Raw genomic sequence first — 25,939 nt, 5'->3', positions numbered from 1 at the left:
ATGCTTCCTTGTGTTAAAAACTTCTTGCAAAAAGAAAATCAGCACAGCGAGCTCAACTAAGCCTTTCTTCCTGATGTACTAGTTTTCCATGTTGTGTGTGTGTGTGTGTGTGTGTGTGTGTGTGTGTAGCTGCAGTCTGCGGTACAGTCCATTCTACCACTTAATCCTGCTTCAGGTGTTGACCCATCCTAAGGCTCAGCAGTAGTTCCCCAGTTAACTGGACTGCATCAAATCAAATGTGGTTAGTAAAAGATATGCTTCTTTGAATTTCTCACGAGTTTCAAATAAAGGTACAACCTGCCCTCCAACACTGAATTTAAATAGATTTTTCCTTTAAGAAAAGCCTCAAAGCAAACTCATCAAAAGCCCTTCATAAAACCACTTAAGTTCTCTGTTTGGGATATTCAGAGAATAAATTCTAAAACTCAGGCCTGATGTGATCACAACTATAGCCAACATTTGGAAATATGCACTTTCCCTCTATGGTGTGTCTAGCCCCTTCTTTTCTCTACAGTGGTACCTCGGGTTAAGTACTTAATTCGTTCTGGAGGTCCGTTCTTAACCTGAAACTGTTCTTAACCTGAAGAACCACTTTAACTAATGGTGCCTCCTGCTGCTGCCGCGCTGCCAGAGCATGATTTCTGTTCTCATCCTGAAGCAAAGTTCTTAACCCGAGGTACTATTTCTGGGTTAGCAGTCTGTAACCTGAAGGGTATGTAACCCGAGGTACCGCTGTACTTGGCGCTAACCACAGTTTTGCAATACGCAAGCACCAACTGCAAACCATCGTTAACACGAAACAGTTTCTAATGTAACCTTGGCCTGAAAACCTACTTCAAACTCTGATTTACCAGGAAACAATAGCCTATGCTTAATTCTGGAAAGGGGATGAGAGAAGGGAAATTGCTCAAGAGATGGGAGTGGGGGACACACTCTGAGATTGGCTCTCAGTCTGCAAACTATGGTTTGCAGGGAGCCAGCATTAAATCTGCATGGACCTAAGAGCTGAAACTAAACAACCTTATTCCAGCCACTTACAGGATTCTCCATGCCCCCTTATTAGCTCACCTAGGAAATATATCCAAATCACCCCAACATTCTTGTACTGTATTATAAGCACCATCCCACACATAGCCAGAGCTTTCTTTTTGAGAGCGAGAAACGCCACCAAACTATTTTGAATCCATTTTTGAGAATGATGGTAAGAGCATATAATTAAGTCACTTCTGTGTCATGAAGTCATTATATACATCAGTGTGGCCTTGGATGAATAAAAAGAGGCACGGCCCCTTTTAATTTTACTTTGCTACAGATCCTAGCAATTAAGAACAAGGCTTCCTGGACTAGTAGCACAGCCTCAAGCCAAAGGTCTGCAAAAAAAAAGCTCTTATCACTTAATCACAGTAATCAATCATCAAAATTAGATCCGTGGTTACTAGTATTAAAAGCTGGAAGGGAAAGAATTAAAAGGTTTGCTTCAATTCATGATGTATCCTTAGCAACTAGCTTAAGATTTCTCTCTCTCGGTCTCTCTCCCTCTCCACCCCTTAACTTAATTGTTGAGATTTCTTGGTGAGTCACCTAATACGGCTCATGGAAGTGAATCTTGTGCACAATCTGAAATAAAGGGGGAATTTGTTTCAGTATACTGAATGTTCCTTGTAATGTTAAGAGAAAAGAAAATCTTTTTAAAATGCTATACTCCTGTATGTTCTTCTCCATCCCTTAGATGAGCAGCAGATGCACCGTTCAGCATTTTCTCCTTCATTCAAAGGAGGTTTGGCAAGGACACAGGGCAGAAGCTCTCTCAGTTGCACCACTCAAAATGGGCTCTTTTGACTTCTTAGGGTTACTTGTTGACCTTAATGTTTTATTAATTGTGTAGCATTGTTTGCTATACATTTTTAAATTGTACATTTAGATTGAGTGTCACCTGGAAGCCAAAGCTGCCTTATAAATGTTTGAACTCAGTATTTCTTTTCTTTATTACCAGGACATCCATACAGTTTGAAAAGAAAAACACATTGAAAAATGTGGTTTCTCTGGGAAAACATGATGTTTTATCAGTTATCAGTTCAATTTTTGCAGCTCTCTCTCAGACACAAAGCTGACGTGTTACTGTCAGGGACTGGGCAGAGGAGGAATGGTGGAGACCGCCTCCCCATCCTGACCCTTCCGGGGAGGAGAAAGAGGAAGACAGTATAGATTTACAACAGTGGTTTGAGGGAGGTCACAACTCAAAGGCAGATGAAGGGAAAAGTTGGGAAATAATGGCAGAGGAGGACGAGACAGAACCGGAGCGGCAGCTGGCTGACACAGTGTCATTAGAAAGCATCCCAGACGCTCCATCTCCCAGAACCCAGCAAGCCTTGAAAGGAGGAGACCAAAGAGCTCAAAGACAGAAGGCATGTGGCAGTGCCTGTAGAAGTGACAAATGAGGATGTGGGAGAGACGGGGTGGAGATTCACTAGGGACAATACCATTATCTAAGAGGCTGGGTTTTATAGACTCTCTCTGTAAATATCGAAATAAAAAAGGACGGTAAGAAACTTTTCTTTTTCTTTATACTTTCCTCGGCAACCAGCCAGGAGTCACTAACAGCATCCTGACAGTTACATTATTATTATGTCTCCTCCTCCTAGTGAACTCAGGGGGGTAAGTGCCAACAGGACTGAAACCAAAACAGAGCTACTGAAAACCAGCATGCCCGAGGTTTGCAGGAGTATAACATATTTTCAGGAAAAAAGCACAGGAATTTGAGGAGGACATGGCTGGCTATGAAAAACCCTACGAGAAACTTCTGCTGCAACATTGCTGCAGATTCTACTCATGATTTATTCTAGATCGCTTGATCCTTTGAGAACCTACAAAGTTTGCAGGATCTGACTTAATGGTCTTCTTGAGTGCGTGGTGATTGGACCTAGCCATGCTTAGCAAAGAGAACAGAGGAAATTGTGACTAAGATACTGTGCACACTCCACTAGCTCTCTGCCTTTTCTTTTATTTTCTGACCTAACCCACATTTAGCATTGCACCAGGTGTTTTTGCTAACCATGATTAGCTTGAGCCAGTTTGCAAACCAACTCCTCAAAATCATGGTGGAAAGGATTGGTTTCAACCATGCCATGTTAGCAGACGTGGCGATGTGCAATACAAACTGTAGTTCACTCCCGAAATAACGCAACTTAAAGGGGGAGGGGGATTCACACACAACAGGGAGAAGAGATGTCATCAGGATACTCCCAGTCTTCTAACCATGGTTAGATAATGATGCAAAATTATATCTGCACCAGTATGGTGATGCCTGTGTCTGGAAGCAGGAAATGGCAGGGTGGAAAAGAATCATCTGTGGGCAGAGTAGCAGGCTATTACATTGGTATTTTGCTGCCAACGTCAAAATCACCCATTTGGGGATTATCAACGTGGAGTCAACAAATAAGCCAGCTGGCTGCTGCTGAAAATTTAAGACCAAAATACAGGTCAGGCTGCTGCAAACAAGAATGAAGGGAAAGCTCTGCTGAGCAGAATAGCAATGTCTAACCTCACAGGACCATCTGTTTGATCTCAAGGCTGAGTATTTGACTCGTATGATGAGACAACCTCAACTAATTGTACCATTGCAGTTCTTTTATAGTAACACTTACTGGGCAAAGGAACTTGTTTCCCAAGTCCACTAATGTATCTGATGGATGCTGCCTTGCCATCTGCCAAACCACCAAATGGTTTTCTTCTTCCCAATACATCCCTCCCTCTCTTAAAAACAAAAAACTACTACTGTGAACAAATTATGTCTTTTGTAACTAGTTCAGTAACTTCACAACATTTTTAATAGCAAGAGCAAGGAATTGTTTGAGTCCCTAGATAGTACTACACACATCAGAACTAAAGTGAATCCTTAGAATATATCAAAATGATGTTCCAAATGTGCCTCCAAAAGGTTCATACATATATTTAAAGGACACTTGGCGCTGAAAACTTTAAAAATTCAGAGAGAACTTGCTTTCCTTGTGCATAAGCACTTGGTTTCTGGAAGACATGAAAACGATCTAATCAATTGTTAATCCGATCTAGGCCACCTGTACGAAGACCAGTTTCATGAGAACCACAATAACCTTGGTTTTATATTGCAGCTGTTAACTACTGTCAATATATTTCCTCTCCAAAATGGCATACTAAGTGTTTCATGTTAAGAGTCTCCCCTGCCAATTATCAGCTCAGATTTTACAAGAATTTATAAATATTTATAACCACCTTTGGCAGTTCATTTGCCATTGGGGAAAATCTGATTTTATTTTTAAACGACCACTTTTTTCTTTTTTTTTTGAAAGAAGCATATATCCTTACAGTTCTTTACTCCAGTAGAAGCAGCGTGGGTAAATGTGTTAAAATTCAAGTTCTAATCAATTAATTTATAGGCTGTAACAATATATTAAAGTGTTTAAACATAAAGGGGAAGAAGAACCATGGCAGAATGCTGGAATAGAGGAGACTCCTCCTGTTTGAACGCCTGCCAGTTTGAACCAGATGTGCGCTGTCTCAATCTGGGGGAATAAAAACATTTGCCAGCATACATTAAATGGGTATTTCTCAGGCATTACTCATATAATTATTTCTTTTGCTTCACTGCCTCATTCTTTCTTTTCTTTTTTAAGCTGTTTTGTTTTCCATCCCACCCACCCCCGCCCCACAAACACACCAAGGAACACATCTTCATTCTATACCCTTCCTGTTATCTTTCTTCTGCTCTTCCTGCATTTGAAAATGGGCTGACATCTCAGCGAAATTATCTTCAATTAAGCAGCTGTGTACAATTACTCCTTAAAAGTCAGGACGATTTGTCTCCTTGAAAAATCACTTGCTTTCTTAAAAGCTTTTAACTGGAACTGAAAGTGGGGCATTCATTAATAAGCGGTTCTTAACTGAACCTTGAAATGGTCCAGAATTAAGGGGAAAAATGCCCCTTGTTTCACCGTCACATGCTGTGGAAATGCTTCTTTATTTTAGGAAGTATGTCTTCCCCCTCAATGACAGCAATCAGCAACTGCTTTCATCACTTGCTTTCGAAACAGAAAAGGGATGGTATTATAGATGCAACACTAACGCACGCATCACACCGTGTATTTGAGAAGCCCTCAGTTGTGAGATACAGTTATAAATGTTATGCACATTCACACATCTAGGCTCTAGCAAGAAAAGTTGCTAATCAAAGGCTGCTAATCAAAGCCCAACATCTTTGCAACACAAACATACCATGTTTTTGGCCTTTGGACTGGATGTACAAGCTCATTTTGCTCCTGTTTCAGAAGCATAAGCCTGCAGTTTGGCAGTGTGCGAGAGCTGAACTGCATTTTGGAGAACATGTTCCACACATTTGTATTTTGTAGCGCTAAGAACATACGTCCATGAGGAGCACATGCCAAACATCAGTCACATGTCGTCCATATCGCACCACCACTGTATGTAGCCACTATAGGTCACTGTGTCTTCCCTAGCCCTTCGCCTAAATGATAAGGGACCATCCTTCATCCAGTAAGATGGCAACCCTCTTACTAGATTTCTCCCCTTCTGTGGTTTCCAGCAACTGGAATTACTGGCTCTGACCCTGGAGGCAAAGCATAGTCATTGTGGCTTGCCAAGGTGGGGGGTGGGGTGGGAAAAGAGAGTATGTGTCATCTTATGAGCACACCTAAGTATCTTCTTTGGATCACTCCTTACTACTCTTCTCCAAAGGTTTTCTACAGCACCTAAGACCCAACATCTGTGTGACTGCTGATAATAGAAGTATTATGAATTCTTCCTACAAAGCTTCACTTAATCAGAGCCTTGGCATGTATAAATTTTAATACTACTATGAAAATCACCTTTTGACACTGTCAGCAAGATTTTCTTTGCATTTTATACAGCAATTCCATACATCAGGCTGAAAACGGTTCTTCGGATTCAGTTTTCATTTTCTAAAATGCTTTAGGTGACCATTAGTTCCAAACACTTTTTTAAAAAAGGAAAAGGAACTCCAAAAACTGAAAAGGACTCACTTGAAGCATATCTAGAGTTATGAACAAGAGCTTATGTTCATACTTCAAATAGGTCAAGAAGTTCCACTGCTGAGCAATTTCTTATCTAGCATTTTGTGCTTGCTGAAGTAAATCGTGGCAGAGGCAGCAAGGTAAATATAATATGCTTTATAGATGTATGGCAAGAAGTCAAGAATTTGTAACAGAAGGACATTATTCTCAGTCTCGTTGTAAAATAACATTATGCTTGGTCTTTTGTATTTCACCTACAGAATATGCTTCCTTTCTGAGAAGATGCTGTAACCTGCACCTGGAGCCATGCAGTATGAATGCTTTGATTTATGTAATTGGTAGATTAATCAACTTAGATTAAGGAGTAAAGTGCTAAGTCAGCTATGAAGGCAGATGGTTCCCTCCTACTCATGCGAAACCTGATGGAAAAGAAACAAGCTCCTTCCTCTTTGCAACCAAAGCTAGTAGGTATTTTTCACTTCAAAACAAAACCCACAAGGATCAAGGATTTAAAACCACAAACAACTTAAGCCGGAAATGTTCAAGTGCAATTTTTCTCCATGCAGGTTTTAAACTTGAATCTTCTGCAGTACTGATCAGATGTGAGCTTCTTCATTTTTAGAGGCATTTTGCCTAATACAATGTGCAAGAAGGAACAGGAGAAAATACGGCCAATTTTGGTTTCTGGGAGAGAAATTTTTCCAAAGGGTGTTTGGCCGTATCTGGAATTCCTCGAAGAAATTCCTCCCACAACACAATTTTACATATTAGTGCCATTTTATGATGCACGGGTGAAAGTAATACAAATAACTACTACAACATAGAACAGATTCCACTATCAATTTCCCTCCAATTTCTGTATAAGAGATCCTCCAACACATTATTAGAAATAATGAGATGACATTTACTTATATGAAGTCTAACTGAGACTGACCCTTTCCTTACATAGTAACAGGTCACAGCAAAGAGCTGAGCACAGATAAATTAAATCACTTTCAATAGCAGCCTTCTAATCAGCAAGACATGTTCCTTCCAATAACTACTTACAGACAACAAGGAGAGTCAAGAAAGTCCACCAATTTATTGTGGGGGGGGGGGTGTCCTGCTGAAACAGCTTCAGTGAATTAAAAGCTGGCTGAACGAATCAACAATTAGAACAGCAAAAGACATCATACTTGCTGCTGCTAAGCGGCTGTCCCTGTTATTAGTGTAGTACAGCGAGCCTTGAAAAATTAACGTTCAAAGAAAATTCTACCTATTTTGCAGGCACTGGGCCTTCCTGGATTCTGTAACGCTGCCTTTGCAACATAAAAATTCACAATCCAGAAACACTGTAGAACGGGTTTGGGCATTTAGGATTACAGAGGATGGTAAGGATTAGATCATGCAAGTTGGGGGGGGGAACACAGTTAAAAGGCTGGGAGGGGGAACAATTGAGGCATGGGGCATGTGTGCAATCACTTCCTTGCAGAAACCACACCTCTGGAGAGCTGCAGTAGCAACTCTGGTGTGGGAGAATGATGGCAGATATAGCTGGAAGTGCTGGCAAAATCCATCCTCACCTAAACGGACTACTTTTCCTACTTTTCCTGAGCTCCCAAATATATTAAGTTTCACCAGTAGCACAAGAAGAGGATGCCTACCTGTTCTGTTCAATTATGAAATACAGGAAAGAGAGCGTAAGAAACCGGGAAGTCCACTTGGCCAACACTGTTTCTCTTGAATTATTGTGTTACAGTAATCTCATAATATATATCTAATAACATGCTAAATCCTGGGTATCACGAAAGGACTGATGTCTCCCATATGAACCTGTCTGCCTGTTAAGGTCTGTCTCAGAGTGCCTACTCCAGGGGCCCACGGCTCGGAAACAGATCTTCACTGCTCCTAGAGGTGACCAGGCCCCATGACAATATGGAACACTCAGTTAACACTATAGTTTTGAAAATGGTAAAACAACACAACCGCGGCAGGGAAGCTACCCTCTTCCCCACGATGCAGCCCTACCATTTTAGGAACCTTTCATTAAACGCCTTAAATTTTTTCTCCTTGCTGGCTGGATGCTTCCAGCAGGGCAAGCCAGGAATTTTCCTTACTCCCAATTTTGAGAAGAGAGAGAGAGAGGGAAAAAAACCACCACAGTTTAAGTAGTAGGGCTATTTTCCCTGCAGTGAAGTTACTTCAGTCCAACGCATTATGAGCGTACAGGATATATCACATTTACTGGCTCCTGGGTGCTATATTTGAGCTAGCTCAGAAAAACTGTTTTTTGTTTTGGTTTGTTTTTAAAACATTCTGGAAAAACTGCACTGATATAAACTAATGGATCTGACTTAAGAAACACACGAATAATGCTTTGAGCTTATTCATAATATATCTGTTGGTCTCATTCTCAACTCCAGAATTTATGCTGCCCTTTATTAATTTTTAAATAAAAGTATTTATATATTGCTGTCTCACAAAATATCTGGGTCATGCACAGCAACATGAAAACATAAAAATATCCATTAAAAGCGGTACAGTTTGCTTATTAATCAACTGCATTTATATTTTGCTTTCTTCTCCAAGGAGGCAACCATGTTTAGGGAAATTTTTAATGTTTGATGTTTTATCATGCTTTTAATATTTTGTTGGGAACCACCCAGAGTGGCTGGGGAAACCCAGTCAGATGGGTGAGGTATAAATAATAAATAATACTAATAGTAATTTGTTGTTTTGTTGTTGTTGTTGTTAAGTACATGGTTCTCCTACTCATTTAATCCCTACAAGAACCCTGTAAGGGAGGTTAGGCTCAGGGGCAGGGACTGGCACGAGGTCACCCAGTCAGTGGGTATTTGAACCCTCGTCTCTCAGGTCCTAGTCTGACACTAACCACTACAGCACACTGGATTTCATTGGCATTAGCAGTGCTCCCAACACTGTTTGAATCCATGTTAGTTATCAGCTCCCAAGTAGACACTATACCACTAGTTGGGAATCAATAATCAATTGTCCCTTAGATTAGGGGAAATTGGAATACTGCTACTAATGACCCAGCAGTAACAGTGTGGTTGACATCTGTCTAAGAGATACCTAGCAGACCTGCTGAAATCAACAGACCAGCTTGTCCACTTTTGGACTTAGTCAGATACCACCTTGCAATTAGATACTCAGTACAGTATTTAGAAATTAAAAATATTAACTTGATGAATCATAGAAATGTACAGTTGGAAGGGACCCTGAGGGTCATCTAGTCCAACCCCCTGCAATGCAGGAATCTCAACTAAAGCATCAATGGCAGATGGTCATCCAACCTCTGCTTAAAAGCCTCCAAATTAAGGAGAGTCCACCAGCTTCCAAGGGAGTTCGCTACGCTGTCAAACAGAAAGTTCTTCCTGGTGTTTACTCAAAATCTTCTTTAATCTATTTGCTTTGGGTCTTACCCTCTGGAGCAGGAGAAAACAAGCTTGTCCCATCTTCCATGTGACAGCCCTTTAGATATCTGAAGGCAGCTATCAAATAGATTCCTTGATGAGCATCAAATAAATGCTTCCTCGGATTTGATACCTTTACTCTCAGTCTATCCTTGAGCCTTTGCGACACCGTTTGCTCCCTCTAGAATTTGGATTAGGTCATCCATTACCAGGAACCAAAAAGGACTATCAGAAATACCTCCACTTAGTCCTAATATATTGTACCACTTTTGTGGGTTTTAATTATAAGCTGCTTGGAAGATAATATTGGCTGAAAACACAGGGCACAAATAAAATAAATTTAAAAATTAACTTAAGAAAGTGAATTGGTTCCTTGGAGGTTGCCCATATTAAAGCATCTCCTTCTGTCATTGTTTTTTAATGCTCAGCACAGAAACACTATTTCACTGTTAGACGTCACTAAAACCTTAAAGTGACTGAACAAGAGTCTTTGCTCAAAACACACACATTTTAAATTCCCCCTTTATTATGGATTACATTTCATGTCTGCTGCTGTAATCTGCATTTATACAGCTCTTAAAATGGGGATCTTAAAGGATTTCCAAAGTATTAACAAGGTCTTTGAGGATTCCCCACCCCGCTCCAAACTAAACAGCAGTGTGATGTTAGAGTGCTAGTTTGGCTGGCCACTGAAATATGACAAAAGCTGTTTGGGGGAAAAAAGAAGATTTTGTCTTGATGAGCTATGAAGCCCTGGATTATTGGGAGGGATTGAAAAAGCAGATGGGCGATATATGTGCAGGAACTGCACCCTGCTACTTGAACTGTGTGTACTTGATTTAAATAGCTAAAGGGAATATGCTTGTGCTCAGCATCAAGTTACAGTGTGCTTTTGGGGCATAGATAGTCAAGATGTTAAGCTGAATCCATCAAGCTCTGCAGATTCTTGGGATATGGCTATTTGATAAGACTCATCATACCATAATAATTAGGTGATTAGAAAGGCTCTGCAAGGGACTAATGCTTTTGCGTATGATCTCAAGGAGGTTTGTACATGCCCTGAAACCCAAGCCTGCACTCAAGCAATATTACAGATCTGGGGCTACACAATGATATAAATACAATAATAGAATCAACACAGAATTGGATGGAACCATGTGGGTCATCTGGTCCAGGTCCCCTGCAAGGCAGGGATCTTTCACCCAACATATATTACGTTGTTTTAAAATGTTGGATCCCAACTTGGGGAAAAAGCAGGATGTAAATACAATAACAATAAAAAAAACACAGGTTCATTCAGCTCAGTGGTACTGGCAAACTGTTGCACTTCTGAATATGCACTCTTGCAGAGGAATGGAAGTGCCTTGTTATGGCCTGGTTTCAATATTATGTTAAAACTTTTTTTTAACCAATCAACCAACCATGGTTTAAAGGTGACAGACCAGTGCACTGGTGGCATATGCTGCTCATAAGTCCCTGCCTCACTCTTCCTCTTGCCACACGAGGAAAAAATCAAACCAGGGGCTGATGTTATGGTCCGTATGAACCGGCGGATGTGGTTTATTTCTCTTCAAACAAGCCATGAATGGAAGCCAAGCTTTGTTCTTGGCTTACTGTTTGCTGTTTGTTTGGAGGGGAACAAACTGTGAATGCTGGTTTGCATCTAATGCAATGCCAGTCTCTGGTCTGTTTCCTGCTTGGGAACAAAGTGGGCAGTAATGAGCAGCACACACCAGCATGGTGCTTGTGCACAATAAACCATACATTATTTTTTAACATTGGTTTAACATGATGTCTTTACTTGCAAGAATCCTGGGAGCTCCTAGGAGAACTGGTGGACTGCAATCTACTGCCTGCCCACCCGATTCAGGAATCAGTCTAACCTTCCCTTATCCCTTATTCTTGTTAAAAATCAACTTTGTATTTTAATCGTACCCTTTGATTCTTTACAAGAGCAATGTAAATTTATACATTGCTATCAGCTCTGCTACTTTAAACCTTTGTCTTAAGCTAGCTTTCAAGAACAGGGTTAAGATCACCAACTCTGATTTAAACACCTGGCGATAAATGAAATATGTACCCTGCAAATATTTTGCAGGCGTTCATAGGAATGTTCCCACTTCCAACATGCATCCTTTGTATTGCACAGCAGCTCCAGGCAATGCATTACCACAACGTAATTCATCCAGATGTTTGCACATGACAATGTAAAGGGGCAGAGGTAGGAAGCAGCTGAGGGTCATGACAGCGGCAGTCTTCCAGTGGTGGGAGAGCTGGTGACTGAGCAAAAGCGTGTATGACAGCTACCAGAAAATGCATCTGCAGTGTATCCATCAAAATAAAATGGGTCAACAACTGCTTGAGGGAAGAGGAGCTGCCTCAGGCAAAAATGGAACTGACAATGCACACTCACAACCACGGCCATGAACCAAGATCCTCCAGCGTATAAAGACTGCCTCCATTTGCCAGCCATAATGTCAAAATAAAAGGAGACAATGCCCTAGAAGCAGAACCAAAATTCTTCCTATCTAGCCGGCCAAGAGGAAGGGTTGGCAGGGGGAGGGGAGGAATAGCATCTTTGAAAGATCAGCAGAAACGTCTTTAGAGAAGCTTCAGCTGGTGTGAATTATTATTGAAGGGACTTGATGCTGATGAAGGGACTGAGATGTTGACGCTTGCTTTAACAGGAAAATGGCATCTCTGGGTATGCACGTACGGTCAGAGCCTGTTGGCTATGCCTCTCGTCAGGCAGCGAGTGACTAATCTGCTGTTATGTCACAAAGTGGCTGGGCATCAGAACATAAGAAGAGTCTGCTGGATTAGCCCCAGCATCCTGTTCTCACAGTGGGTCTATAAGAAGGCCATAAGCAGGAGCTGAGTGCAACAGCACTCTTTCCTCCTCTGGTCTCCAGCAATGGCTTGTGCATGACCAGTTGCTTTTCTGACTTTAGCTCCCTTTCAACAGCAGAGCTGTTCATGACATATCACAGACTGCCTTTGAAAGTCCTGTTGCAAACGTGAAGGAGTGAATCAGCACAATGTCAGGGAAGGAGGGATTGGTGGGAAGAGAGCATGTGAGCCCACAGCATGTTCCAAATCATAGAATCATAGAATTGTGGAGGAGGAAGGAACTGCAAGAGTCATCCAGCCGAACCCCCAGCAATGCAGGCATCCTGCCCATATGATTCCGTCAGTGGGCTCAAACCACCAGTCAGGTGTACTGACCCACAGCCTTCCTCCACATGGTGCTCCTCAGATGGCCAATGGTCAGGGATGATGGGTATTGTTGTCCAGAGCATCTGCAGGACAGCAGCTTAGGGAAGGCTGCTTCAAACAAACAGAGCCCCCAAGGAAGGGGAGGAACTCAAATCCAGTGCAAGGATGAAGTTATCCTGCCTCCTTCAAATGAGTGGGAGGATGACAATCCCACGTAGTGGTGTCCTGGTGTCCATTTGAGGACATCTGGAGGACACTAGTTTGGGGAAGGCTTCTCCAAGTCAGCGTAGAAATTTAGGAATTACACATCTTTAAGTACAATTTCTGAAGACTTCTGCTACAGAAATATTTACAGAATCTACACAACAGCTTTCAAACAAACAGAACTACACAATAAAACCAGTTCAATGAAACAAAGTTAAAATACCAATCACAACAAAATAACATTAAAATATCAGTCACGGTAAACAGGAATGATGGGAGCCCGTAATAATGGTCAAGAAAATGCCTGGGTAGGTAAGTTTTCAACTGCTGGCAGGAATAACCACAACTGGAGCTTGCTTGATCTCCATGGGGAGATCATTCCACAAGGAACCATGATGAGTATGTGCTTTTCAGACAATTGGAACTTAATAAGGGGGGGGGGGAGCTCCCCATGCTCCTTCCACACATTTTTCCAATGGGAAAGGGTGAAACAGGCAGCATTTCTTCACAATGCACTCTTCTTCCTAGATGGCATTTGTAACATCCTGCTAAGCAGCAGAAAAGAATAAAAGGGCTGCTTGATACAGATAAATAGATCCATTCTCATACCATTCAGGCACTTCTTTTTTAGAAGAAGCGATTCAGCTTCTCCATGGGCCTACGGTATTTGAAGGTGAGAATAATTTCATGCACCATTATGCCAAGTAGAAGAAACACTTGAAAACACTATTTACTGAATATACTGTACCTTCCTGATGTATTCTTCAGTATGGCAAGTGCGTCTGGATAGCCATCCATGTTATAATCTCCAATGTGAAGGGTGATTGGGAAGGAAAAGTTGGTTTGAGCGGAATCATACGGAACAAAGCCCCAGAGGGTACCTTTGTATGTGAAGTTTTGCAACACTGGAAACCACTGAGAACCAGAAAAACAACAACACAAATTGTCAGGATTTATTGAACACATATTGCTTTGTTTTCCTTAGATTAAACCCTACCTTTCTTTCATCATGGAACCCTAGACTGCATACATGAGATCCCATCAAGGCACTGACCTGACCCACACATACATTGTACTGGTGGCAATGTAGCTTCTGATGTGACAGTAAGGATTGTTCACAAGCACTCCAATTGTGCAGGGGAGAACGCTGTCTGCCCAACTTCTATGTGGGCAGACTGTCAGAAGTGGCTACTGAGAGGGAGACTCTGAAGAAATTTCGTAGTGCTTAGAGTCAGAAGGGTATGTGTGTAGGTGGGGGAGGAAAGGCAGGAGTATTAGAGAGACTGACCAAGAGGCAGGGGGGCCTAAGGAAATTAGGCAAAGTAGGCTGTGCGCTGTAAAACAGTGGCTGGAGGAGCCAATGGATGGCAGAAAAAATGAGCGGATGAAGAAAGGAGCCAAGTATTTAGCTGCAGGCACCTGGTAGATAGTGTTCCTTTTCTTAAAACGGAGAGGTGGTTAATCTCTTTTTAAACAACACCTCTCTACTGAAATTATCTTAAGTGGATTACAACTAACTAATAACTTGATTATAAAATCAGTACATAAGCCAAATACTAATGACTGCAGATACTTTTTCAGAGCAGAGATTAAATCACTGCAATATCTGATTCAGAAGGACAGGGAGAGAAAGGCCGTGGTGAACAGGAATCCCCTTAACCAACCAGGTGCATATGGAGAGCCCATTGAAGACTTCCACCCTGGTGACCCCAAGGCTGCTCAATCTCTCTCTCTCCCCCTCTGCTTTTCTGTTCTGGAGTGCTCTAAATCCTATAGGACTGTTCCATCCATGAAACTGAGCTGCATATTAAAGAATTAAAAAGCAACAGGAATAAGACAGTATCTCTCTGTTTCTGACACACATATACACCATTCCTGCTATTCCTGGCTTTTGTAAACTTTGTGCTTTATGCATCTGGGTGTTTTAGTGGGCTGCCAGGTTTTTGAAAAGTCTATGGCAAGATGCGAAAGAGAGAAAGCTGTCTTTGGGGAACTGTGCGAAACAAAGCAATGATAGATTCGTTAACGCTGGTTTTTGCTCAACAGAAAACAGTCAAACGCTCTTGTTGCCTGAGACAAATCATTTGTACAATCCCTCCCACTGGTTTAAGACAGAACAATCAAGTTCAAATTGCAGTTTTACTTCACTCAGAAGAAGAATTTACACTGCAAAAAACCCATTACTAGAAACAAAAGAGAATCAGAAATGGGGAGATCATTCATACACCATTCCTAAATATCTTCTAGATGGGGCTATAAACACTAAAAATAGGGGTTCGGTTGTATCCACTACAATACTAAAGGCATAAAGGAGCTGCTTGATAGAAATCTACTGGGTTTTCACTCCCCCCCTCCCCCCCCTTCTTCAGGAAGATTAGTTTGTAAACAGAAGCCTCAAATATAGCTTGTGCTGATACTTGGAATACAAATAAGATTCCAACAATGGCTGAACAGAACGAGGATTTCTCAGGCTTTCAAAGAGAATGTCGTGATCTGGAGATACATGAGCTTTACTGTTCTGGGTATATACAGCTGTTGGAAGTGTTTCGGCAACAACCCTGCTTAAGTAGGGTTGTAACATTTTGTTGATTACCCAGGTTGATTGATTAACACCATTTTGAGTGACTCAAGAAGGTGCCCCTATTAATTTCCATAGATGCCCTGGGCAGCCTTGTTCCACTGCTGAACTGCTCTTGCGGTTAGAAATGTGTTCCAAAAGTTGCCTCTCCTGAGTTGGAGCCATTGCCTCTTTCTAGTCTATGGGAGACATTATAAATTATGAAGTTGTCACATGTGACAAGGAGTGCCTGGGTGTTCGCTGTAGTGAAGTACATAAGGGGTTGAAGAAGAAGAAGAAGAAGAAGAAGAAGAAGAAGAAGAAGAAGAAGAAGAAGAAGAAGAAGAAAAGGAAGAAGAAGAAGAAAAGTTTGGATTTGATATCCCGCCTTTTACTCCCTTTAAGGAGCCTCAAAGCGGCTAACATTCTGCTTTCCCTTCCTCCCCCACAACAAACACTCTGTGAGGTGAGTGGGGCTGAGAGACTTCAAAGAAGTGTGACTGGCCCAGGGTCACCCAGCAGCTGCATGTGGAGGAGCGGAGACACGAACCCGGTTGCCCAGATTGCGAGACTACCGCTCTTAACCACTACACCACACTGGCCTGTAAACATTTAGGGCAGGTATCTTCAGCCTTCTCAGCACCAAAGCTTTTAACCTAAACAAGCATTTATTAATCTTTTATCATATATTTTCTCCTGTTGTGACCCACCTTGGGTCTGGCCATGACCCACTTGTGGGTTTCGACTGTCTGGCTGAAGACTAATGAATGATTTAGGGAGCTGGCTCACATCTCTCTAATGAGCATCTGACACATCTCCAAATATACAGATGTTAATAATAATGTATAAAGTTTGAGGGGCTTAATTAAGCTTATGTCAAAAACTGTATTAGACTATCCAGAGGTTAGAATCTAAGGAAGTGTAGTGTGTATTCTAAGCATCAGTGATTAGCATGTAAAAGCTAATTAGGTTAGGCACATTTCCTGGGTTGTGCATTGGACATGGTACTCCTAGCCAAATCAGCAAGTGTTAATGAAGTCAGGCAAACTTCTTTGTGAGGTGACTGTCTGGGAGGATTAAGAGTTCAAAGCATAAAAAGAAAAAGGTGTTAGAATGCAAATTAATGGAGGCCTTCCTCCCTCTGTCAATAAACAGGGCTTAGTTTAGGGAGGGTGGAGTGCCATAATCAGGTAGGAGAGAGAAGCAATTAAGCTGGGATGTGCCCTGCAGAACAAGAGAGGCTGCAGAGAAAGAATGTTGATGCTGTTACTATGGAGGAAGTTGGCATGTTTGGGGCTGCTACTGCTGCGAGCCCCTCCACTGAAGGCTTCAGGTTGTATATAGGTGTAAATAAACCTATAAAGACACCACAGTCTCCACCAGGCATAGGCAAACGCTAGCCCTCCAGATGTATGGGACTACAATTCCCATCATCCCTGACCACTGGTCCTGTTAGCTAGGGATGATGGGAATTGTAGTCCCAAACATATGGAGGGCTGGAGTTTGCCTATGCCTGGTCTCCACTGTGCCTCATTTTCCAAAGAAAACACAAACCCTAGGTGAGTGTATGGAAAACTTCCAAGTCTCACACACCGCTCAGTGCAGATCGGGGTGGAATGCAACAATAACTGTGTAATAATAAAGCATTAGCTGTAATTTGTATCTCATCTTTTTCTCCAAGGAGCTCTAGGTGGTGTATGTGGTTCTCTTCCTCCTCACTGAATGTCCACAACAACCCTGTGAAATAGGTTAGGATGCACATTCCTCATTTGCACATTTATGGTTTTATTTCTTATTATTCATGTATTTCATAAAATTCATACAATGCTTGACTGCCCAAAACCTCAAAGTGGTTTACAAAGAAGATAAAACAATAAAATTATCATTAAGAAAAACAACGGAAGATGCACAAATGTTAAAATAACAACAGACTAAAAACAAATTAAAACTCACACCAACTTTCTACTGCAGCATATGTGGCTGCTGCTGACATCTGGTATGGCCCTAATTGTTGTCCCTTTGGGGCTAGATTTGGATCTTTGTCATTTCATCTGATGTACAAAATATAAACACGGTTTAATTTAATCTGTGCAAACAGAAGCTCAACATACCGAATCCAATCCTGGTTTAGATAGGTAGATGACACTCTTCTGACAAGCTGAATCGGCACAGGCTGGCAGCAAATGCTCAGTCTGTCCGTCACCATCTGGCAAAAGAAGAGGGAGATAAAAATAATTCCGCAAAGGAGAATAAAAAAGGTGTTCTTTTTATCATCAGGGAAGAACAGTGCACTCACACAGGAAGACAATGTATTTTGATAACATGTAAACAATAGAGGCGTCAAGATAATTAACCAGATAGCTGTAATGCTAAACTTTGTCAGCCTGTTATCTAGTCTTTCCGTTAATCTCGAAACGCACAAGATTCTCCCTTGTCAAACGCTGAAGCTGATTTATATTACTAATATGACACTGACTTGCAACCCAAGAGGAGTGAGGTGAGCCTGACTGCTCCATTTCATCCCCAGGGTAGTACAGAATATTTAATCACTTTATGACTGAACAAATCCAGCACATGGGCCTTGGATACAGGGACCATTCTTGAGATCCAAACTCTGGTTAGGATTTAACACCAATGCAAACAGAATACTGCACCACGGCTACTCCTGAAAAGGGCAAAGCAACGGGGGGGGGGGCACACCCCACAATCTAAATAAGCTCCTAGGCTTATAAAGTTTGGGACAGCAGATCTACATTTGGTCTTAGGCCTATGCACAAAATTTTATTGATGATGTGATAATTTCATTCATGCCTCCTTTTCTTCATTGAGGAGAAGTTGGGTAATAATATCCCTAAGACAAAGGAAAATACATAACCCAGCAAGATCGCCATGGCCTTATTCTCACAAAGAGCCTTTGACAAGATCAAGGCCAAACCATTTCAATCTACCAAGGCGGGAGACTCACATTACTACAGACTTTTTGTCTGTAAAAACAAAAATTGAAGGTTCGTGATTACGTGTGTGTATGTGGTGGTGGTGGGGACTTGCTACACACAGCAAACTAGATGTCAGGGAAAAGGCTTTCGGTTTGGGCTCTTTGCCAGCAAGAACAACGGGCCGGGTGAAACTGCTTCTATAGTCCTGCTATTAAAATAACCTTTAATTAAATGGAAACTGCCAGGAACTTATAAACACCCCAAAGTATACATTTCCTTTACTACGTGATAAACTGATTCCATTATGAGTAGTTATAAGAATTATTCATCTATAGGAGAGACTTTTAATACAGCAATTAAAGCCCCCCCCCATACTACAGATGCCTCATTACCTGTAAATGCACACTAAAATGGTGTTTTGAGCCTGCACTTTTGTTACCTAAGTGTTATGAGTTTGTGGGTGCCATACTCCTCTAATTCCTGGATCCAGCAAATGTTTAAAAGCTAGGCTAGTTTCCTCATCAGGTGATCGCCCAGGGGATAGGCCATTAAGAGAACAAAGGATTAGAAGCTCGGTGCAATAAGGCACATGGATAGGGCTCCCTTTCTCAATAGTTAAAGCCAGAGTTTATAGTAGGGTGGTGTGTGTGATGTCACCAAGGAGGAAAGCAGAAAGGAGCAGAGTTTGCTGTCATGTGATCTAGAAGCTCGAGAAAAAGCTGCAGACTGGACAGGCAGAGAGAGCGCCATGGCTGATTTCTGCTGTCAATCCAAGGCTGTGGCTATGGGAGAAACAAGACCCTTTGGGGGCATGGGTGTTGTGAATCCCTCCATCGTAGGCTCAGGTTGTATATACAGTGGTACCTTGGGTTAAAAACTTAATTCGTTCTGGAGGTCTGTTCTTAACCTGAAACTGTTCTTAACCTGAGGTACCACTTTAGCTAATGGGGTATCCCACTGCCACCGCGTGATTTCTGTTTTCATCCTGAAGCAAAGTTCTTAACCCAAGGTACTATTTCTGGGTTAGCAGAGTCTGTAACCTGAAGCATCTGTAACCTGAAGCGTCTGTAACCCGAGGTACCACTGTATGTTTAAATAAACCATATGCCATAAAGACACCACAGTCTCTGTTGTGCCTCATTTCCAGGAGAAAACACGAACCCTGGGCAAGCGCCTGGAACCCCTGGAATCTCACACTGCTTGGAGACTGGGGTAGCGTGCGGCAATAATTTGAGAATCAACTTCACAAGGAGGTCAGTGTTGTGCTCTCAAGACAGGCAAAACGTGTGTTGTGGGCATTAGCCAGCATTCTGTTTCTGTTCTGCCACCCACTGAGATAACTTTTGTGTCACTGTTCAGATTAATTTTCAATTTAAATAAAACCCTCCCAAGGCTTTGTCCTTTTTAATTAGGGATGTAAATACCTCAGCAGGAGGTGACAGGGATGGGAAAGGAATTATAGTAACACAATCTCTCCACCTTGGCCAACTTATTAAAATAGGACGAGGCAGCCCCTGCCGAGCTTCCTAATGAAAATATTACTTTAGCAGATGCTAAAACAATTTAAAGATTTGGCCAGCTAAACAGTGCGATAACAAATAATTTTAGGAGAAAAATTTGAGGCAGAGAGTCCAGTGTGTCCACTGACATATTGCCAAAAATGAGGAAATACAAGAAAAGGAAACCAATTTACATAAAATGTATATAAGTTTTATGTGCACATTTCAAAATATGATTATTTAAGTAGAAATACATCTTGTCATAGTGATGAAGACTATGACTGGGTCAACATTTTTCTTGGCTTTCCAGGACTGATAGCTAGGCAGTTTATACACATGAACCTCATAATAACGACAAGTCTAAGTACAGTGGTACCTCGGTTTTCGAACATCTCCGTTGATGAACGTTTTGGTTTTCAAATGCCGTAAACCTGGAAGTAAATGCTTCAGTTTTTGAACACACCTCAGAAGTTGAACATGTCACACAGCTTCCACTGAGTGCAAGATCCTGAGGCCTAGCTGTTGGCTACTGAGTTTTCAGTTTTCGAACGTTTCAGAACTCAAATGGTCTTCCAGAATGGATTGCGTTCAAAAACCAAGGTACCACTGTATATTTTACATCCTGCAGAAAGCATTTCTAAATTATATAGCTTTAAACTCTCGACTCATGTAAACATTCTGGGCATTCTTAAAATGATGTTGCATATACTTGCTTCCACTTTTAAAACAACGATTTAAATCAAATTATGCAGAATAAAAGCATATTAAAAGCCAATTGTGCCTTTCCGACAGACTTAAATGTTACCCTGAATATTCAAAAGGAGAGTTGCATTTTCTGCTTTTATTCAGGAATCAAGAAAAAACAGCGGTATCATGCACCCACCCCAGCTATTTGTAACCTTGACTAGATGTTTCAGTGTTTTCCGCAGCAGGAAACCTATGGAGCAGATCCTGGTTTTACCCACCGTCTAGTCATCTTTAGTGATTATTTAGTTTTTAAATGAAGTGTTATGGCTAAAAATAAGCAAACAGAAATAAGCAAAACCTATTTGTAATGGGAACATAAAGGCACGTAAAGATCCTTTATTACAAGTTTTGTCCCTTCAGTAAGAGTCTGAATCAGTGGAAATGAAAAGGGATTGTTTTAATGCAGAGTTAGTTGCGAGTATATATTCACTTCCAAAACCTCACCAAAGAGGGAGGAAACTGAAGATTTTTTTTAAAAAGACTGAAACAAGGGATGGGATATACCCAACATCAGTGTTCCAAATCGAGCTTCCAAATCCATTTCCAGGAGATGAATGCTTCCAAAATTGCAGCCATCTCTAGAAATTACTGGCAACTATATTAAATGATTTTAATCAATCCCAGTGCTAACCACTTTGCATGTAAATATATTCTAGACATTCGCATGCGCTGGAGAGAATGCAATTCAATGAAAATGACTCATAGATGAAGATTTCTAATTTACCCATTATTAATGCTCATTGTTGAACTCAAGTGGCTGAAATAATATTTTCCAGTTTTCTTAATGCTGTAGTACTGCTTCAAAACCAATTTTTACAAGAAAATTAAACTGATTAAGAGGAATATTGTAGCAGATGAACAATACAGATATTAAAGATGAATTTTATTTGAAGAGGAGCTCACATCACATCACAAAGGGAGCAGCTTTTTTCAGAGGGAGTTGCGGGTAGTGGAAAGGAAGACCTGACATACTGAGGCTTTAATCCCTCTATCATTTCCTGGGGAGCAAATAGGTCTTTGGGGACTTTCGTGAAACTTAAATTGCTCCAAACAATTTAAGAAATGGGCAACTTTAGTTTCACAAAATCCCCCAAAAAGAGCCACAAGTGCAGCAGGCGTAGTGTCTAGAGATAATGGCATAAGATCATCCCTGGGGCAGGGGGATCAGATTAAAGGTCCATCTATTCCAATATCCTGCTACCCACAGCAACCAACAAGCCACCTCTGGTAATTCCACAAACAAGGCAGATTCCTCTGCTGTGGTTGCACCACAACAACTTCAAGGACACTGCCTGCGAACATGCAAATTCTCTCCAAGAGTAAACTGAGATGGTCAGTGCTAGCAGACGTAGACCCTAAATAAAACATAAAGGGCAACTCACCCCCCCCATTCAATCTGACTGAGGATCAAGAACACTCAGTAGCCACTGAATGTTGGGTATCAGTTGGAAAAGGGGAAGAGACACAATGGAACATGCTGAAGAAAGTCATATATACAACCATATGTCAGGAGTGCTCTGATGGTGTTTCCTGCTTGGCAGGGGGTTGGACTCGATGGCCCTTGTGGTCTATTCCAACTCTATGATTCTATGTCTAGAGGTGAGGTCCCAGTTTTAGTAACTGATGTTCAGTGAAATACTTATCCCCCATTAATGTTATGAATTCCCTTTCAGTCACCTAAAATACCCATCACCATCCATTAATTCTGCCGTGTGAATGTTATGTACTGAGTTGAATAGGATCCAAAAGGCAGCAGCCTGACTGGTCCTAGAACAATAGGATTCAGAATGCAGCAGTCGGGTTGGTCCACAGGAGCCGCCCAATCCAGCTCCAGGTGGAAGTGAATCCACAACCTGATTGGCCTACAGGTGAATCTCGGAATTAGCCAATCACGTGGGGCCCATTGTGTAAATAATGTATATAAAGCAGACATTCTGGGGGAACTTCAATTCCTCCTCACCACTATGAGTTGAATAAAGAGCATGAAATCCACTCTCAACTCGGAGTATATTTCAGTGAAGTTGTCTCTTTTGTCTCTCCTGAGTCTCCAGCTAACAAGTTTCATAGAATGATGTTCTAGTATGTTACCAAGTTGAATGCAGTCCTCCAACCACTTGGTGGCCAAGTGGGGCCCACTTCCTTTTTTGGTTGCTTGCCTATGATTGCAGAAATGGAGCAGTAGTTGCTTCATGTGGCTTAGGTCTGGTCTAAATTGCCTTCCCCACAAACTCCACCTTTTCTTTGTCCACTCTGGTTGGCCATGAGCCTACAGCTGGTCTGAAGACCCTTTGGTATAAACTAGGACTGGAATCTAAAGCATCATGTAAAATATAGGGGCATTTCATTTCTCCGAATTTCTAATAACAATCATACCAAAATTGTTATGCTTACAAAGCCTAAGGGTGAGAGCGAGAATGCATGTGCCCCCACTTCTGAATGAATCATTGACACATAAACTTGTTTCCCCTTGCCACAACTCCTCACAGAAGTTGGATTTGGAGATGTTCACAACCAGAGAAACAATGCTTTGCTTTCAACCTAGGACTTTGTGAGGGTAATATTGACAGAAAAGCTGACCTTACGTTTTAAGGGAACGTCCATGGTGCCTCTGCAAATAATGCCACCAGCAATGGGGCCCATCTAGCAGGGACTTTCCTTTTAAAAAAAGAATACTCTTGACGAGTATTCCACATTAAAGGAGTCTCTTCTTATAAAGATGGAACTATGCACGTTAAGTAGCCGCACTGACCTCAGTGCATCCTAACTGCTCCATCTGGGCTCTGTGTGTGTTCTCTTGAGTGCTTTGCAGCTGGTAGCTGGAAATGCACACACAGGAACAGACCATGCTACTAAGAGGCAGAGTAGATGGACTGGCATCAGATCTGTGAGTTTCTATGTGATTTTGTCACAACTCTGCTAGAAGAGAATGGGTTGGAGGTCTGGTATTTAAAAAGCAAAGGGAATGAAGTTTATCCTCCTCCCCACACACAGTATGCTCCCTCTTCACCACCCAATGCTTTTCTCCACAGCAGAGCTCAGATATGGAAAGGACTGGTGATTTCTGCAATCACTGTCTTTGTGCCTCTTTTGCTGCCAAAAAGCAGCCCCCTCCATCCACTTTTCTGGTGATTGTGGCAGATCCACATGACAAACAAAAAACCGCCACTGCTGCTGCTTCCCGTTTAGCCCTAAGAGCAGCCCTCACTCCTTAGGGAAAACGCATCTCAGCAAAATTATATCCTATTATGGAGGTGCAGCGCTGTCAGGTGAATGATAATTGTGGCACTGTGACCTATCCAGTTTTATCTGTGGCAATTGAGGACTTCTTTTCTGCAGCAAGCTGATTAATTTTACCCCTTCAAAGCTGACACAAATATAAGATATCAGATGCTGAAATATATCAATGCATGTTTTGCATCCACCTCTAACATGTTATAAATGCTTTTATGATGTATGCAAGGAAGCCTAAGAGTTATTTATTTAGAACATCTCTTCCCCTGCTTCTACAGCACTCGAGGCAGCTTTGTTAAGGCATCACCAACACAAACCTGTACATATTTACTCTGAAAAGTCCCACTGAGCAAAATGGTGCTCACTCCTAGGGAAGTGGGTATGGGATAAAAGCCTCAGCAACTATATTTGAACATTTGCTTATTTGTCATCAGATTTTGTTTCAGTTGAGATACCAGAATATTGTACTGCTACTATGCCTTTAGGGAAATGGGTGGCGCTGTGGTCTAAACCACAGATCCTAGGGTTTGCCGATCAGAAGGTCGGCAGTTCGAATCCCTGCGATGGGGTGAGCTCCTGTTGCTCAGTCCCTGCTCCTGCCAACCTAGCAGTTCAAAAGCATGTCAGAGTGCAAGTAGATAAACAGGTACCGCTCCGGCGGGAAGGTAAACGGCATTTCCATGCACTGCTCTGGTTTGCCGGAAGTGGCTTAGTCATGCTGGCCACATGACCCGGAAGCTGTACGCCAGCTCCCTTGGCCAGTAAAGCAAAATGAGCGCCGCAACCCCAGAGTCGTCCGCGACTAGACCTAACGGTCAGGGGTCCCTTTACCTTTTACTATGTCTTTGGCAGGATAAAGATAAACTAAACTGAAGAACCATACCTGGATATAACTTTGTGGTGCTTTCTGCCCCCTTTGTTACAGATATATAAGCTACAGACTTAATTAACCTCATAAGAGAATCCCTGCTACCCATCAACACTACACAGATTCCTGTTAGAACTTCATGGGGATAAGTTATATTGACTTGCTGCATGAATAATATGCCTGTGATCCAAAGGACCACCCACATATTGGGGATTTGCAGGGCTTCCAGTCATAGCTATGTGCTGCCTAACAAGTCACCCATGAAGGCCAGGGGACTGTCTGGTGGGACACTCAATGTGGTGAAGGGACTGCAGCCAGAAGGGGAAATTGCCAGAGCCTCAGATGCAGAGCTTTAGAAACAGTCAGGCTTATATGGAGGAATATATTTCCATAGTCAACCTGGTCCCAAGTTGTCAAAGTCGTGATGGGAGGCAGGGTCAAGACCGGCACTCAGCTATAGCATTACACCAGCTCCCGTGCCATTTGCCCAATCCAGACACATGCAGACTGGCTCCCACATGATTCCAGGCTTTTCAATTTCATGGTTACAGAGGACTCATGTGTTGGACAAAAGACCAAATCGAGACTGGGTGAGGCTTCACATGCATCCTGCACAGCTCTCTGTTATCTATTAATGAACCTTTCTTAGCTTTCCTTTCATGAAACTTGTGTGTTAGTTCCATTCTCTCTCTAAATGCATTTGTCTCACCTTTTGTCCTAACCAATCCTTTGAATGCACAAATGCAGTACTGCCACCAGGACTATACAAACCAAGCAAGCTAAACTGAAGTCTTCAATCTGACAGAGAGAAAAACTGGGTTTCCTGGGCGCAGAGCAATCAGCTTTGATAAGGGTGCATTTCAAAGGCCATAAATGTATGCTCTTTGAAAGTACCTTTGACCACTCAAATGTCTTACACGCTGGCTTCAGTACCAAAGAAGCTTTTCATGTTGTAGCTCAAGAAAAAATGGCTATGGGCCAGCTTTTGTGAATGTGCTTGACATCCAGAATGAATATGAATATGACTCTACTGCTGCATAGAGAAACTCTATGCAGATGGTGAACATGGGTGGGAAAAGGGACCCAAGCTTAGGTGGTGTCTGGTTCAACTACCCTCAACTACCCACTCAACAGCTGTGAAAAACAATTCAGTATCTGCCCATGCTACACCATTTATGGATCCTGGCATGCAAATATATCCTATATTTTATTCAAATTCAAAACCAAGCACGAAACAAAATC

At 41.9% G+C, this 25,939-nt stretch overlaps 1 protein-coding gene across 1 annotated transcript in view; it reads right to left on the bottom strand.

Moving 5' to 3' along the window:
* ITFG1 (integrin alpha FG-GAP repeat containing 1) overlaps nt 1-25,939 on the bottom strand; it is a 119,763-nt gene that overhangs the window by 56,188 nt on the left and 37,636 nt on the right. Inside the window, exons 9-10 of the mRNA XM_081201179.1 lie at nt 17,528-17,622; nt 13,608-13,774 (exon numbers count right to left, since the gene is read on the bottom strand). Of these exons, the coding sequence (XP_081057305.1) occupies nt 13,608-13,774; nt 17,528-17,622 (262 nt within the window). The remainder of the gene's footprint in view (nt 1-13,607; nt 13,775-17,527; nt 17,623-25,939) is intronic.

The sequence above is a fragment of the Podarcis bocagei genome, assembly GCF_964188305.1.
Source record: "Podarcis bocagei genome assembly, chromosome: 7".
Lineage (NCBI taxonomy): Eukaryota > Metazoa > Chordata > Lepidosauria > Squamata > Lacertidae > Podarcis > Podarcis bocagei.
The sequence above is the reverse complement of the archived record's forward strand: the minus strand, read 5'-3'. Positions and strand labels throughout refer to the sequence as shown.